Below are 17,881 nucleotides of genomic sequence, written 5' to 3' on the forward strand. Positions count from 1 at the left end.
ACTCAATCTCTTTTTATTCCACGAACACTAATTTCAGCACCAAGGACAGTTCCACGCTGCCTGTATACTATTTCAAACCAGTCACTTTAGGTTGAAGTAATTGTTTTGCATCTGAAGGCAGCCCTGTATTGGGAAGTTTTTGATGTCTGACGTTTGCTGTGCTTTTATTACCGGTACTGTATGTTGTAAGCCACCTAAAGTGGCTGGGGCAACCCAGTCAGATGGGGAGGGTATAAATAATAAAATTACTACTACTACTATATTACTTGCCTTCTAAGACAGCATTAGATTTCTTTATTTTTAAAGAGTTCAAAATTCAGTGGAAACCAATACAGAAAGATGAATGCAACTTCCAAAGCTGCCATTTTCCTAATAAAGATCCTAAGTTGCTAATTACTTCAGCTGTTGTGGCAGCGAACATCTGTTTGCACACTTTTATCTTCCTAGTGGCCTAATGAGATTTAAAAAGCTGATGCATTTTTGAAGCAGGGATTGTTTGTGGTTTACAAGCTGTCCTGTCAATTATTTCTTTCAGCAAAAGTGGTGAATTACACTAAAACTAGAGGCTTAGAAACCCATTGTTCTGCTGGTTTGTTTACTAAGGAAACGTTCCCATCCTGTAGACAGATCTGTAACTTCTAGGCTCCTACTGCAACACATTCTGCACAAGGCTGTTGAAGGCAACAAAGGAGCTTCAACACGTGCAGAATCCTGCATGCCACCATCCTAGAGAAACACTTAAAAGCAGGTGAATGTTCAACCTCCATTGAGCCATTTCTTCTGGACTCATTCAAAGTCCTGTTTCTCATCTTTAAAGCCTAGCATGACCTTCAGGACTGCCTCCTTGCATAATCCAACATCAGGTGAGGATGAGTGAGCAGGCTTTACAGCCTGCGCCATTTTTTTGTGGCAAGTTTGGGTGGTAGTGCCTAGGAAGCAGGCTGCTTTTTCAACTGCCCTATGTTTGTGGAGCATCATTCCTAAAAAAGGAAAGCTATCTTCTTGATAGTTTAGAAACAATTGTAAAGCACACCACTTACATCAGGCATTCGCTTATCGCAATTGCCATTTGTCTTCCATTGTTATAGCGTCTAATATTATATGGTCGGCTTGTAAATTGTATTTTTGTTATGCCACCTTCTCTTGAAGCTTTTTTTGGGAATGTGGTATATTAATATTCTAAGTAATAAATATAAATACAGACTTCCTCAGTGCCTTATCCTGATAGACTAGCTCACTGGCTTGATTACCATTTGGACAAAATTGGGGTGAGGAACCTTTGGCCCTCCAGATGTTGCTAACTAAAACTCCCATCAGCCCCAGCAAGAATTATTGATGCTCGGGGATGATGGGAGTTGTAGTTCAACAATATTCAGGGGGACAAAAGTTTCCCCACATCTGGGTTATAACTATGATCAACAGAAGAAGAAGAGGAGGAGGAGGAGGAGAAGGAGCTGTTGGTGTTGTTGTTTTAATCAACTTCTACACAATTATTTCAAGGCAATACATAAAAAACTGTAAAATCCCCAGTTAGATATGTACACACAAGAACTAGAGCAATTAAATTTAAAACAAAACTAAAACAATACAAAATAGACACTCGTGGCAAAGACCCATTAATCCATCTGAGAAAGCTTGTTAGAACACAAATGTTTTCAGTTGTCTTTAGAAAGCGGGTGCCTGTCATATCTTTAAAGGAAGGCTATTCCACAAACCAGGGGCAGATGTAGAGATATAATGTGGTGCTGCCCTTGGAGACTTTCTGAAGGCTTCAGGAGTGAAGCAACAAAATACTCCACATTCTTACAGGACCCGATAGCTAGTACCCTGTATATATAACCAATTTGCTTCCTTCGTTTCCTTCTTTCCACTCCCAAATATGCACAAGAAACAGCAGGGAAGCAATTTCTGCATACCAACTCTGGAAAATACCCATTTATAGAGTACTGTAAGTATTGTTTTTTTTTTCAAGCTGGCAATATTTTCATAAAGAGATTTTCTTTATCTGAAATTCATCTGGGCATTATCAAGAAATCATTCTTCAGTACATCTGGAGCTGAGTTAAATTTTCTTTCCTGGGAGCCTTTGATTACCTCTCTGCATGCAGCGACATGTGCTTAATTAAAACTTTAATGGCAAGTGTCATTAAAAAAGACACACAACGCATACCAAATTGTACTTAAGACTCCCCGCCCGAAAATTGGCAGAGCTGTATCTCCCTGGAACTAAAATGGCAACAGCATTTAACTTGAAGTACCCTCAAATTGTGAGATTTATAGCCATGTTACATATAAATATTGTACTGCCATAAAAAGGCAACATATGGCAAGAGCCATTTGTTAGCATTTCATGGTGTCTGATAAAAGCACCATACCCATTTTGCACTGCGGGCTAAATAACTGACAGTACCATTCTAACCATGTCCAAATGGGATTTCTTCACATGGTTGGATTAACACATTTTTAAAATGCTTATGCTGATGATAATAAAGTTTTGTAGAAAGAATAGGATTGCCATAGATCTTTGATTTTACCTGCTGGCAACGGCATTCCTAGCAAGCAAGTCTGAACAAAAATGCACCTATAGCTACAGATATTTCTACTGTATACTCAATCAGATTGTATGGGATTTTATTTTGTTGGTTAATGAAAACCAATGTTTTTATACATTGATCTTTTACGATTACAGATTTTGACAATAAATCTGTAAACAAGAAGATAGCAAGCTGTTGGGTTCAAGCAAGAATTAATAAAACTGAAAAGTATTCATTAACTTTGGGGGGGACTTGCATTTTAGCTGAGAAAAATTAACTGAGATGGTCTGAACAAGATTTTGAAATTGCCAGGTCACATGACTGAGCTGAACAGGCATACGATCCAGCCTAAGTCCCTCCTCTCTGGTTATGTTTCCACCATGTCCCTGGCACATCACTTTTTTTAGAGCTTATGCCCGTTTAAGATCCACTGAGCTCAGCTCATCCAGCTGGCTACCAGTTGAGACAGGATAGGAGTGTCAGGGGGGGATATGCTGGCATATCTCTACCTGTGTTGAGGATGAAGGAGTTAAGACACCGCTGCGCAGCTGTGCTGGGGTCTCCCGGCTCAGCCGGAGATCTGCTGGATCCTAGCTCACTCATCCTGTCATATCTTGCTATAGGGTTGTTCCCTTACATACAACAAAGGAGTTAAAACAAGCAAGGTGTTTTACTATAAGTAAGGTAGCCCAATAATAAAACAAGCTATACTGTATTGCCCCACCACCGTACCCCAAACCAAAGGAGGAATCCTCATGAAGTTAACAGGGAAAACAGCCAATTTGATAAAAGAGCTTAGGAACAGCCCAAACTTCAAAAGATTGAACGGGTGTGGGGGAAAGGAAGGCCTTTGCATTAATGCAGAGGGCCAGGGGAGCATCTTTGGGGAGAGCATGACACAGATAGGGGGTGCCACTGCTGAAAAGGTCCTCTCTCATTATCACCCTCTATTTGTCAGAAGGAAGTTCTGTTCTGAACAACTTTCAAATGTACAGGAGCTTTTTACATTTGGGCACCACATTGATTCAAAACAAAACAAAGTAATTTTTTATATAATGACTCCTTTCCTGCTCTGCTTTTTTAAAGGCTTTTGACATCAGTTCTCTGTCCATTTTGGTTCTACCTCTTTGTTTTCCTCCTTTAACAAAATTAACAAATGTCATATGAAATAGTTACTCAAGAATTTCAGTATTGTCTCTTCTCTTCTGGTGGAGCCTGGCTTAAAAATATATACATATACTGGGCTTGCAGCTAAATCACACACATTCTTCCATTCCTCCCATCACCACAAAAAGATTCTCTACAATATACTGTATGGAATCAGTGAGGCTGAGTTTATCGGCATGTGCTCTGTTGGGTTTTATAAAATAAATTATGTGTAAAGCACATTTATACTTTGAGATTGTGTCCTGCTTAAAGCAAGCCTTATTGAATAAGTAAACAATGCAAGCTGATTTCTCCATCCTGAGGCAAGTTGGTAGCAGAGTGACAGGCGATAACATCTCAACGGAACTGACATGCAAGATTCCTTGCATTTTATTTCACCCATCGACTTGCAAGCCTGCGTTTGTGATTGTAAAGAGAGTGGTCTACGTGTTCACAGCAGCAAATGTCAAGAGGCGATCCTTGGCATTAAAACGTTAGTCCCTGGAACAGAGTTGGCTGCCCCAAAACATGACAGCAGATGCTTTTACAGTACTTGTACATAAGTTAGCAATCTTTACGAAAGCAGAGTAATGGTACAGACTCAGAAGGGAGAAAGGAGCTAATTCACTCGCCAGAGTGGTGCATGCTCTAGTTATCTCCTGCTTGGACTACTGCAATGCCCTCTACATGGAGCTACCTTTGAAGGTGACACAGAAACTACAACTAATCCAGAATGCGGCAGCTAGACTGGTGACTGGGAGCGGCTGCCCAGACCATATAACACTGGTCCTGAAAGACCTACATTGGCTCCCAGTATGTTTCCGAGCACAATTAAGTATTGGTGCTGACCTTTAACACCCTAAATGGCCTCAGCCCAGTATACCTGAAGGAGCGTCTCTACCCCCATCATTCAGCCCAGACACTGAGATCCAGCTCCGAGGGCCTTCTGGCAGTTCCCTCACTGCAAGAAGTGAGGTTACAGGGAACCAGGCAGAGGGCCTTCTCGGTAGTGGCGCCCGCCCTGTGGAACGCCCTCCCATCAGATGTCAAGGAAATAAGCAACTATCAGACTTTTAGAAGACATCTGAAGACAGCCCTGTTAAGGGAGGTTTTTAATGTTTGATGTTTTATTGTGCTTTTAATTCTGTTGGAAGTCACCCAGAGTGACTGGGGAAACCCAGCCAGATGGGTGGGGTTTATATTATTATTATTATTATTATTATTATCCAGCCTTGGAGCTTTCACAAGGCAAAATGTTAGCAAGGATGAGCATTGGCTCAATTCATGAGCCCAGTGACAAGAAATTCAAGGCTGCATGGGGGCTGAAAAGTTGTTGAAACAAGTTTCCACACCCGCCTGGCAAGCTTAAAGGTGAGGCAGAGTGCAGCCCTTATGCGAATATTCCTGCAGGACTGTCTCACCTGCAAGCTGACTCTAAATGTAGATAGAAGCACTACCTTGTCCTGGGAGAGAGTGCTGGACCTGTCTCCCTCTCTCAATTCCGTTTGGCCACCCCAGGCTGTGCTTGGAAGCCTTCACAAGACTCTGGCAGGGCCCTCATCCACACAGAAGAGGGGGGGAGCATATGGGACACCTGCCCCAACCTTGGAGCCAGTTGTGTTCAGAGAAAGGGAAGGGCTTCCTATCTGTTCCAGCCCCACTTTTCCATCCCTTCTCATCTCTGTCCAGAGTCTGCCATCCTGTGCCTGAGCCCAAAAGCACCAAGGGATTCATGACATCTGCCGTGAACAGCAGAACTTGCCTCCCTCTTGTCACTGTCGGACAATCTTTAAATAAAAGCCAATGTTTAAACAGTTGATGCTTGCACTTGCAAAAGAGCACAGCATGTCGATGATCTGCAAGAGACCATCCTAGACAAGAAGCCATTCTATAGATAAATGTGTGAATTAACATTTACAAAAAAAACCCCAACCAAAACAGCCTGTCTGTGGCAATCATCACATATACTTGCCACCCAGAATAGACCAACTGAAGCACAAGCCCTGTTGCTCACATGTTTTAATATCATTCAATTTGTGTGCCAAAAAAGTAAGGAAATACCACTAAGTTCCACGCACAAGATACGGGAATAAAATGAAAAACATTCTGCTTTAATTAGCTATTGCACTGCCAGTTCACTCCAGAAATAGATTTCAGCAATATATAACAAAACAAAACAAAAAAAACCACAGAGAAAGAAACAGAATATGCAAAACTTTTGAGAGAGAAATAATTGAGTAATCATAAATAAGTAATCTAGACCTGCATTAAATATAGGCATCCAATTAAAAGCCATGACTAACTTAGGTCTATTAATTTCATTGGGTCTACTCTAAATAAAATTAGTTGTCAACAAGCCTTCATTTCTAGGTCACTTTTGAATGCAGCTGCTTTTCATTACTAAATACCCCTTTCCACCTTTTTGAATCTTTTTAAAGAAATTGTGAAGGTGATGGCAATAGCTTCCTATTCAAACCCAAGCTGAAGAAATCTCAGCTAAAGAATCCCTAACAGATGACCATCCAAAAGTCTGTATAAAACCTTAAGTGAAGGAGAGTTTACCACCTTCTGAGATAGTCCACTCCACTGACGAGCAGTTCTTACTGTCAGAAAGCTATTCCTGATGTTTCACCAGAATCTCCCTTCTTGTAATTTGAATCCACTGGTTCGCCGACCCCCTGGAGCAGCAGAAAACAAGCATACTCCATCGCCCATGGAATTTGGCACTTGTGCACGGCAAAAATATTTAGAAACAAGCCAACATGTAAAGCATCCTAAACATATAATAGTGGACAGGAAGGAGGAAAATGCTGCAGAAAACATGAGAAAATAGTTACCTGTTGTTTTATCATGTTAATTGGCTTTCAAGAGGTGGGAAATTCCAATCGAGGGGGGGAACATGAACTGGAAGCAAAAGGTGGGACTAGGATAAAAAAGGACATGCAGAGCACAAGGCAGCCAGAGTTTGACAGAGGACCACATATAATGCACGGTTCAGTCTCATTCATCTCATCGAGACAAATTTAAGCATGCAATCCTCAGTTTATAGGAATCACACATCGCGCCCCAAATCCAACTGCTGAAAATCTTGATCTCCAGTTTCTTTATTTTAGATTCAATTAAATGTAGTAAAGTCACATCCAAGAGCAGGAAGGTATAGCTACCAGTGCGGAGAAAGCTAGGATATAAAAGCAGGGTTTGAAGCTGGTTTAAGCCCCTGACTTGTTCTTATTCTGGTATGCATTGTTTCTTCGCGTGGGAAACTGTGGTTCATTGAAGATGTGTTGAACCAAAGGTGGACTGTTCCAGAAGCTTTGCTTGTGCCATCTCGGTAGTCAAGACAACCCCACAATTAATTGGTGTTTGTTGTAGCAATGGGCTCATATATGTTCAGATTGCTTTAATAATAATTATTAATAATTAACTTATCATTTATACCCTGCCCACCTGGCTGGGTTGCTCCAGCCAGTCTATTAGCTTTGAGATAAGGTAATTGGCTAGCTTTGATGTTATCCTTATCTGTGGGCTTGGCACGCTGGGGTGGGAGCCCAGAAAGGAGAGCTATCTGAAAGACTTGGGTATTCGCCACCTAAGCCCTTATCTGGACAGGTGAAGTGATGGGAAGTCCTAGGAAAAGTGACATATGCTGCGTTGTTTATAAAGAATGTAAGCCTGTTTGCTTGGACATGGACAAGCCATCTTCACAAAGGCTAGGAGAACTGGCAGGCTGATTTGCTGTAAGTCTACACCTTTCCTTATTAAAGCACCAGAACTGATCGCTCTGGTGTTTTCTGACATCCTTCTTTGCTATCCCTGCACCCAGCCACTCCCACAATCCCTCCTGTGTACCTGTGAACTTCCTGGGTTAATCACTGAAAAAAGAGGGAAGAGGTGATGGTGCAGGGACAGAATGGTCCTAAGGCTTATACATATATGAGTTTATTAAGTCAAGATATGTATTCTGAACATGGGCCATTTAAACCTGCCCTAAAACTATGAGTTTAACAAAGAAACAAAGCTCAAAAAATAGGCGCATCACCTATTTTTTGTTACAGCTTGTTTGTATGTATTTGTTTTATATATAACCAGCTCTTTTCCTTGATTATGACCTCAAAGTATGACAGAGTTATTCTCAAAGTTTCTCAGGTCTCAGTAGGCAGAGATGATTCACCAAATGCAAACTTGTGGCCAGCAGGTAATATGCTTCATACCACAGTGTTTTGCCTGCCAAGCTGGCCATAGGGAACAAGTTCTATGCTGGAAAAAGGGATTGCGATGAGATACGTAGAGTCTGTTCACATTGTAAATGCCACTATGATATTACACTTTCAGATTTCCTGTGAGAGCAAGCCCAAACTTTTAATTCTCTTTATAGAGCATTTTAATTTTGCTCTACTTAAAATGGCCTTTTTCATCCGAAGCACCCGTGAAAGATGGTCTACTAGGGCAACCTTAAGCCTGTCCTCAGGTCACCTCCCACCTACTTGCCTTCTTACAACCTCTCCAAGGGATGGCACTGGCTGCCAACAACGAGGGGAAGTCCTTACGAGGCTCGGAAGAAAATGGCACACATTGAGGAGAGGCTTTGGGCTCTGAACATTATTTCCTGCCAGGGACCATGGGCTCTGTGGTCAAGGGGCACAATCAGAGTGGAGGAGAGTTGGCGGCAGAGCCTCTCTCCTCGGCTGGGCTGGGCGGCGTACATGCAGGAGCTGTCAAGGCAGCTTCCTGGCACCAAACCACAGTTCCACTGCCACTCTGCACCCAGGTCAGGTCTGACCTGGGGGAGGACTGAAGAGTCAGTGGCAGAGAACTGCCGCTGCTCTGCTGGGCTGCAGTGAGCTGCAGTGAGCTCCCTCCGTGCCCTGCACCCCGAGGGGAAGCGCCCTGCGTGCCCGCCCCAGGCAGCAGGCGTATACGCTCTGCCAATGGCGCTAGGTGTACATATGCTACTACAGAGGGGCTCTCCCACCTGATCACCTGCCTGTTACCTATTAACTTTCCTCCTAGGGGAAGGGAGAGAACCAGCAGAGGTGGAAGAGCAGAAAAGGAAAGAAGGGCTTTGATTTCTCAAGGGCTGCAGTTGATTGCTTAAAAAACTGTCAGGAGTTTTTTGAGTGTTTGACTTTAACTCTTAAGCAGCCCAGTTCATTTTGGTGACTAAGCAAGTGGGCGCTCTTTCACCCCCCAAATTAAAGACAAACAACAACAATTGCAATGCAGTCCTTGTGTACATGTTCATATGCTCCACAACAAGCTCTCCTGAACAAATGCATTCATTGTATATTGTCTGGATGGATTAAAAAAGACAGAGGGAGGTGAGAAACGACAGGTACTCACCTTTTAGTGCTAAACATAATGTCAGGCGTTTTGCTTCACATTTATGGGGAATCTGTGCTCAAACCTGTCTTGTTCTTGGCGGCCTGGTTGGGAGGGAAAGACATGAAAACTTCAGGTTAAGCAGATAAGCTGGCATTACCTACCACCTTGAATAAATATTTCCCAGTAAACATGGTTTACACGACCTTGAGGAGTAAGGTCACGCTGCCTACCAGGCATTTCTACAAAAACATGCAAAATGTTTTCAGCCATATAAATTGATGGAGCATAAGGTTAAGGAGAAAAAAAATGGTAATGTGGACAAATGAGGTTGAAGATAATAAGGTAAACAGTGAATGAGTGTCAAACATTTTATCCAATGGATGCCAAAAAAATTAACACCCATGAACGTAAAAACAAGGTTTTTAGTGTTAGCCCAGCCATACATGCCTATTCAATCACTTCAATCTGTGGAGCTTGGATTTCTACAAGTGCCACCCAATGTTCATTCCACATTTGCAAGGAGTTATTCCTTTAGTGTGGCAGCACCTGATCACTGGAACTCCCTGCCTGTTGTCATTAGGAAGGCACCTTTGCTATACTTTTTTAGATGCCCATTGATAGCTTTTCTGTTTCAGCAAATCTACCCAGACACATAACCAGTTATATTTGTTTTAGATTTTAACTTAGTTTTAATACTGTTTTTATGCATATTGGTTTTTTGGGTTTTTTTGTATTTCATTCATCGTTTATGTATAAATTGCACTTCTACGCAACTTGGGAGAGAACCTTGGAGTAAAACAGTTTTCAAATGTTCTGAATCAATAAATACTGTAAATGTGTTAAATATCTAAACCCCCACAGGGTGGACCTCACTCAAACAACCTGACATAATAATAAAACGTAACATTTATACAGCATGTATTCAAAAATGCTTCGCCAATACTTATAACTTTAGAAAATCATAGCAATCACTACAAAGATGTTTTTAAGAAAGGCCAGCGCTATAATGGTGGTGGGTGGGGGGGGGGTGTCACCCGAGGCAGAGCCGTTTTCTTTTGCTTTTCTCCCAACCCATCTCTCTTGCAAAGATACATGCGACCTTTGAGCCAGGCAGTAGTGCAATTGCTCAGCATCTAATTGAACTAAAAAAACTGAGGGTTTTTGTGTGTATCAGTTGTGCGGCTGGAGCTTTGTGATTCAACTATTTTACATGTGCCCGCTCAGACTCAAAGCTTGAAAAAGCTTTAAAGGAAGCCTTAAATTCATTCAATCACAGTTGTTTCCTCTCGCAATTCTGTATGCTGTTTTGTGGGCAGATAAATTTGGGATTGAGAACCATTTCAGAAAATTTATCCAGCAGGAGGAGATATTCTTCAATAGCTTCCCAGGAACAGGGCTTGCCATTAGCAGTGGCTATAGACCAGCAACTTTCTTTTTTTCCTTTAAAGGTGGGGGGGGGTTCATTGCCAATGCAATTCAAAACAGTAGCACATAGGAACATGGGAATCTGAGTCAGGCCATTGGTCCATCTACCTCAATACTGAGGTAATATTGTCTACATTGTCAATACTGAGGCAGTATTGTCTACACTGACTGGCAGCAGCTCTCCAGGATTTTAGGCTGAAATCTCTCCTAGCTCTTCCTGGAGACACCAAGGGTGGAACCTGTCAGGAGGCATCCTACTCACAAGTAGAACCTTGGCAGAGACACATGCCCGGCTGGCATGTTCTCTCCCTCTGGGCGATCCGTTTGGGAGCTTCTTAAGCATTCTCCAGCCCGAACATCACAGCGCCTGATGCCAGAAGACATCAGCACACTCACGGGATCCACAGAGGTTTGCGCAGTTGCGTAACAGAACTCAGTAGCCCAGCATTTGGCTAATCTACTTTATTTACACATAAACACATACGGAGCACTAGCATCAGGCAGCAAAGAGAAAGAACAAAGAACAACAGTTCCACTTCAGGAACACAGAAAGACAAACATCCTGTCTACGTCACTTCTCATTCCTGTGGAATGAAAACACATACAGTCATATGACAGACAATAAACCTATGACTGCACACGGGGAATGAATCCCTGTTCAAACACAATCCTTTGTTTGAGTTTTGAGTTATGCACTGACAGTCTGGCCATCATTCTGCATCCTCCGTAAATAGCCCAGATCAAGTGTCATCCCGTGACATCATGGGGAGAAAATGGTGGAGAATATTTAGAGAAGATTCTGCTAAGTCAGGGGCGTGGCGTGGGCAGTGTCTGGGGGGCCATGGCCCCGAGTGCAGATTTTTGAAGGGGCGTGAAGCAGGTTCGCCAGTGGGGTTCGCCAGCAGCCAGCTCCTTCACCCAATGCACCCCACCCCTCCAGGACATGCACCCCTCAGTGTCCGTGCAACTGCCCTGGGAGCCGTTTGCTCATGTAATGCTGCTGTGCTACGTGACCTTATTTTTCATGGAAATTTTCTCAGAATACCGAGAGATTCTGGCTCAGCTCTACTCCCATACGTCAATTGCTCTCGCAACACAAATATATTCAAGTGGCCTCTCCCTGTAAGAAAATATAGCTATCAGAAGACATTTAGAAATGCAGAATCTCTAAGCAAATGGTTTTTTGTTTCTTAAAAATACTCTCCGATTAAGTTACATTTGACTGAAAGATTTCGGCTTAAAGAAAGAAGTTTCCTCGGTTTGGGAAACGCTTTAGGGAACATGACATTGGCACAACCATTTTGATGTCATGCCAGGTAAAATGTCTTGTTAGTTCTAGCAGATGAAGCAGCCGTTCTTTTTTTTAAAAAAAGAAAAAAACGAACAAAATTCCAGCTGTATCTTTCATTACTCTGTGTTTGGGCAGTGACATTTTCATCTTGGCCTCTCCAGTTTTCTGTGATTTATCGTCACAGTTTCTCTTACTTTCTGTGGAAAGAGAATACAGAGCTCTCCTGCTTCCCTCCATCAATAAATTAAATGTGCACCTCCTTGCAGAGATTATCCTTGCACAGCAAGGAGTAGAAGTAGGCTCCCACCATTTTTACCTCCAGAATTTGCCTGTCTGACCCACCCTCTACAAATGCAGAACACCAAAGCAAGCTGTCCAGTATTCACACTAGATTAAGGTCAGTGCATTACATATATTGTTAATACTTACTTACATAACCTAACCCTCCACACACACACACATAACTCCCATTCTAAATGTTTCCTTCCCCAGAAATTATCCTTTGTGTGTTGGTCATTATTCTACTCTTACCCCCGACATGTGGCCTCAATTACAATGTGCCTACTTTTCTTCCTCCGGAGACATTCTCTACTTATGTACCTGCAGGGCTGACGTGGGAGATAGAAACACCAATTCACTCAGACCCTTTACTCCCAATGGCCACCAACTGGGATTTGAGAGTAATTTTCCAACTCCAGAAAATTTTTCAGAAAAGATGGGTGTGTACAGGTCTGTGGAAAAGCTGACACTAGTTTCTTTGCATAAATGAAAATTGCCAATGGAAAGCAGCTCCCATGATTTTCGGGGGGAACCTGTGACTGCTTAAAGTGGTAGCATATTGATTGAAATCCGTGGTTCTCAAAGGATGCAGCGCACCACACTGCCGTACCAGGAGGGGATGGCAAGTGTGGCAGGAAGATTCTCAAGGACAATCAAAGAAACATTTAAATATTTCAGTTTAGTGTAGTATCAAAATGCTATCACCCCGCGACGGTATCACAAAATAGTATCACTCCGCGACGTAGTGAGCTCCCATTGCTCTGTCCCTGCTCCTTCCAACCTGGCAGTTTGAAAGCACACCAGTGCAAGTAGATAAATAGGTACCGCTGCGGCAGGAAGGTAAACGGCGTTTCCGTGCATTGTGGATTCTGTCATGGTGTTCGGTTGCACCAGAAGCGGTTTAGTCATGCTGGCCACATGACCTGGAAAGCTGTCTGTGGCCTGAAAGTGAGATGAGCACCGTAACCCCATAGGTTCGCCTTTGACTGGACTTAAGTGGGGTCCTTTACCTTTACCTTTTACCTAGTATCTATTTATCTATCTATCTATCTGTTGTAAGAGATGGATAGATAGCTTTTCAAAATGAAAGCATAAACATCAAGCGATACCAAGGACAATCCTAGTTGTGTTTTCTAATGTACTGTATTTCTTATCAATAAAAAGTTTGGTGTGACACGAGCAAATTTTTATTCTGAAAACATGGCCCAGAGAAAAATATTTCAGAACCAAGCATTTGCAGGTATAAGGTGGTATACAAATTTATTAATATAATAATAGTAATAGTAATAGTAATAATAATTCAAGACCACTGTTTTAGATGTACATTGCAGATGGGGCCTAAGTCAGTAAAGTGGTGCCTTGCAAGACGAAATTAATTCATTCTGTGAGTCTCTTCATCTTGTGGTAATTTCGTCTTGCGAAGCGCGGTTTGCTGTGACCAAAAAAAAACCCAAACCGCAAAAAATACTTCGTCTTGCAAGTCACCAAACACATCGCAAAACGCTTTCGTCTTGCGAGTTTTTCGTTGCGCGAGGCATTCATCTTGCGAGGTACCATCTATTCTGCGGTCACTGAGACCACTAAGTCCTTTTTAGGCCATTTCATAGCTTTCTATCCCAGTAAAGATTTTCTGTACTTCTGCCAATCTCAGGGGTCCCTCATGAAGATGGGCAATTGAGAGAGTGCAAGTCAAGGCAATGTCTGTGATGTTTGGAATCACTTGCTTCTTAAGCAGCTGTGTTATCGAGTTTCCAGAAACTGGTGAAACATAGCAATGTTTTGTGTTGTTTGAATGTGTGTTGAGCCCTTTGGTATTTCACTCCACAGATCAGAGATCGGTAGGCTCATCCCCATTACTTTCTTACGGATAGGTAAGACAGAGATGCAAATTCAGAACCAGACCTTGCCCCACGACTTGCCACTCTGAGTGAGCGAGGTGCAGCTTCCTTAGTCTGATTTAAATGAAGCTTACCCTCCAAGTACATGCGTACAGGACTGCAGCCTTGATGGGATACCGGGCACGTGTTTATGCACAACTAACTGACACACAGCACTCTCACCCTGCAACACATCCTATTGGCCAAGTATTTGGACTAATGGAACGATAACAAGAGCTTATAAAGAAACAGGTCATCCCTTAACCCATCAGATTACTGCCCCTGACAAGATGACAATCAGAGCTGACAGGGATGTAGCCAATAGATGTAATCTAGTTGCATTTCAAGGCAGCTTGTGAGACAAAGCTTTGCAAAGCACCGATAACAACACAATCGTTAATACGTCCTGCCTTATAGGGGAAACTTTCAATTGGGTGATGGCATATTTGACTTGACAACAGCACTGCTAATGGAGAAGCAAAATGTGGCATGAGATTTGTCCCAAATTGCTTTATTAGATTATTTGCCATTTTACCACTCATGCGGCTGACTAGGTGGAAGAGCATTAACAGCGGTTAATTCATATATTTGACCCAGTACAGTACATGTGGTTAGAGCAGTGGTTCCCAAACGTTTGGGGGCCACTGCTGCCTTGATTCCATAAACTCATTCCCAGTGCTGTCTATAAAAATCATTATTCAAAACAGCAATTTGCATGATCCGCCAAAGAAAAAAAGAATAAATTCAAAGCAATAAAAAAGTATTTGCACATTTATTCAAAATCCAATTAGAAGGATTTCATCAACAAAACTTGATCCAATGAGACCAGCTTTTCAAAGTCTGACAGTCATTTACAACTTCAGTGCCACCCCCTTGCCTCATCGTGCCCCCTAGGTAATCCCACTGCCCCCCTCCAGGGGTCAGGACCGCTACACTGAAAACCACTGGCTTAAAGTGTTGATCTGGGATCACCAAGGCTTGGGTTTAAATACTTTCTTAACCCCAAGGTGGGGGAAGGTGACTTTCGGCCAGTCTGTATTTCTTAGTCTAATTTATTTTTTAAAAGAATTGCTGGGGGGAGGGGTCTGGCATGTGTGCTACCCTGAGTTCCATAAGAGAAAGATAGGACAAAAATCATTTAAATCACTCGGCCATTTAAAAATTGAGCCAGCTCATGGAGGACTCATGAAATTCAGCTTATGAAACCGTTCCCAGCATTTAAAATATATGTTTTCCTACAACTATAAATTTATAAAATGATTACTTATTCCTTTTCAAGATGCAGCGAGAAAGCAAAACAAGAACAAAAACAGCAGATTGTATCCCTCATATGAATTACCCTAGAAGTCGCCCGCTGTATTTAGAGAGCCTGGCACAACAACTGCAAATGAAAAAAAGAAAAAGACTCCTAATGAGGGAAGGGTGCGATACTAAAAGTAAGAAAGTAAGAAATTAAAAAAGAAAGAAAATGAAGGGAAGACCCTGTTCTACTTTCAAACAAGTTTATTGATATGAATAAATAAGGGGTAGTTTGAAGTCATGTAATTTGGATGACGACGAGTAGGATGCACAAAATTTGCCAAGAGGGATAATAGGTGTCTGATATGGGGAAGTAAGAAGAGACAGGAAAGAGTGTCTGGATTAGTTGTAGTTTCCAGGTCACCTTCAAAGGTAGCCCCATGTAGAGCACATTGCAGTAGTCCAAGTTGCCTAGTACTTTTCAACAGTATTAATGCAGGGAAGCTGTGCTGATGGGATAGGCTGTTTATTTTGGATTCTCAGAGGGGCTATATATATATATCAGCTTGGAGCACAATTAACTTCTAAGCTTCATCTTAAGCCTTTCTTCCAGAAGTGAGGGGGTTTTTTTTGAAGGGGGGGGGTATCCAGATCACATTTACTAACTAAAGTTATCTAAAATCTCTAAAAATTTGATGGTATCTCAAGTTTGTCAACAGTTGGTTGCAAAAACTTCTAGCTGTTGTGTGGGATTTAATATCATTGTTTATTTGGGATTGTGTTTGTAAGCTTGTTAATATAATCTTCTTACACTGTGGCTTCCCTTTTATGAATTAATTATTTTGTGGCTTGCGGCATGTTTAGTTTAATCATGTATACTTCATCCTGCTAGGCAAGCCTTTACAATTAATTTTTTACCCCCAAACACTGCAGGGCTTTTCTGTCCTATTAGAGTCTCTCTCTCTTTTTATTAGTCTGATGTCCATTCCCTCCAGTTTTTCACTTATGTGTTTATATTTCATATCTTGTGTTGGAAATATAAGTAAATGTTTAACCAATTTGGGCCCAGTCTTGTTCAACATCTTTATCAATGACTTGGATGATGGGCTTGAGGGCATCCTGAGCAAGTTTGCAGATGACACCAAATTGGGAGGGGTGGCTAACACCCCAGAGGACAGGATCACACTTCAGAATGACCTTAACAGATTAGACAACTGGGCCAAAGCAAACAAGATGAATTTTAACAAGGAGAAATGTAAAGTACTACACTTGGGCAAAAAAAATGAAAGGCACAAATACAGGATGGGAGACACCTGGCTTGAGAGCAGTACATGTGAAAAGGATCTAGGAGTCTTGGTAGACCACAAACTTGACATGAGTCAGCAGTGTGATGCAGCAGCTAAAAAAGCCAATGCAATTCTGGGCTGCATCAATAGGAGTATAGCATCTAGATCAAGGGAAGTAATAGTACCACTGTATTCTGCTCTGGTCAGACCTCACCTGGAGTACTGTGTCCAGTTCTGGGCACCACAGTTCAAGAAGGATACTGATAAGCTGGAACGTGTCCAGAAGAGGGCAACCAAAATGGTCAAAGGCCTGGAAACGATGCCTTATGAGGAACGGCTTAGGGAGCTGGGTATGTTTAGCCTGGAGAAGAGAAGGTTAAGGGGTGATATGATAACCATGTTCAAATATATAAAAGGATGTCATATAGAGGAGGGAGAAAGGTTGTTTTCTGCTGCTCCAGAGAAGCGGACACGGAGCAACGGATTCAAACTACAAGAAAGAAAATTCCACCTAAACATTAGGAAGAACTTCCTGACAGTAAGAGCTGTTCGGCAGTGGAATTTGCTGCCAAGGAGTGTGGTGGAGTCTCCTTCTTTGGAGGTCTTTAAGCAGAGGCTTGACAGCCATCTGTCAGGAATGCTTTGATGGTGTTTCCTGCTTGGCAGGGGGTTGGACTGGATGGCCCTTGTGGTCTCTTCCAACTCTATGATTCTATGATTCTATGATTCAATTTCAAGTGCATTTGCAGATCTCTCATAAATTTTAGCCACCTTCACCGGGCAACTGGGACTCGTATGTCGTACTCTGTCCTGAAACATCTGGATAAAAGGTAAAAGGTAAAGGACCCCTGACAGTTAAGTCCAGTCGCAAATGATTCTGGGGTTGCGGCGCTCATCTCACTTTACTGGCCGAGGGAGCTGATGTTTGTCCACAGAGTTTTTCCAGGTCATGTGGCCAGCATGACTAAACCGCTTCTTGCAAAACCAGAGCAGCGCACAGAAACGCCATTTACTTTCCCGCCGGAGCGGTACCTATTTATCTAATTGCACTCTGACGTGCCTTCGAATTGCTAGGTTGGCATGAGCTGGGACTGAACAATGGGAGCTCACCCTGTCATGGGGATTCGAACTGCCGACCTTCCGATTGGCAAGCCCAAGGCTCAGTGGTTTATACCACGGCGCCACCTGCGTCCCTTTGAGACTTCTGGATAGCATTGAACAAAACTCCACAAAGTTCTCATGCACAGATTTATTGAAGATCACAAGGCACATGTAGAAATATTGACTCGCATTCCAATAGGCTGTTCTTTGGTTCTGAGTGAAAGTGGTTAGCAGCTTTTTATGGGGTTCTTTGTGTAGTTATGTAAAAATGAGTGAATTCGCCTATCTTCCTGGTATGCAAGAACTAGATCACTGAAACAAAGGAGGAAGGGAGGTTTCTTTTTCTTTTTTTGAATAATTTTTATTGAATTTTACATAAAGA

General features: G+C 42.3%; 1 protein-coding gene across 3 annotated transcripts in view; it reads right to left on the bottom strand.

Moving 5' to 3' along the window:
• OXR1 (oxidation resistance 1) overlaps positions 1-17,881 on the bottom strand; it is a 234,133-nt gene that overhangs the window by 184,978 nt on the left and 31,274 nt on the right. For all 3 annotated transcript variants that reach the window (XM_035125765.2, XM_035125767.2, XM_035125763.2), the window contains exon 2: positions 9,020-9,102. In XM_035125765.2, the coding sequence (XP_034981656.2) occupies positions 9,020-9,036 (17 nt within the window). In that variant the 5' untranslated portion in view covers positions 9,037-9,102. The remainder of the gene's footprint in view (positions 1-9,019; positions 9,103-17,881) is intronic.

The sequence above is a fragment of the Zootoca vivipara genome, chromosome 8, assembly GCF_963506605.1.
Source record: "Zootoca vivipara chromosome 8, rZooViv1.1, whole genome shotgun sequence".
In the NCBI taxonomy this organism is placed as follows: domain Eukaryota; kingdom Metazoa; phylum Chordata; class Lepidosauria; order Squamata; family Lacertidae; genus Zootoca; species Zootoca vivipara.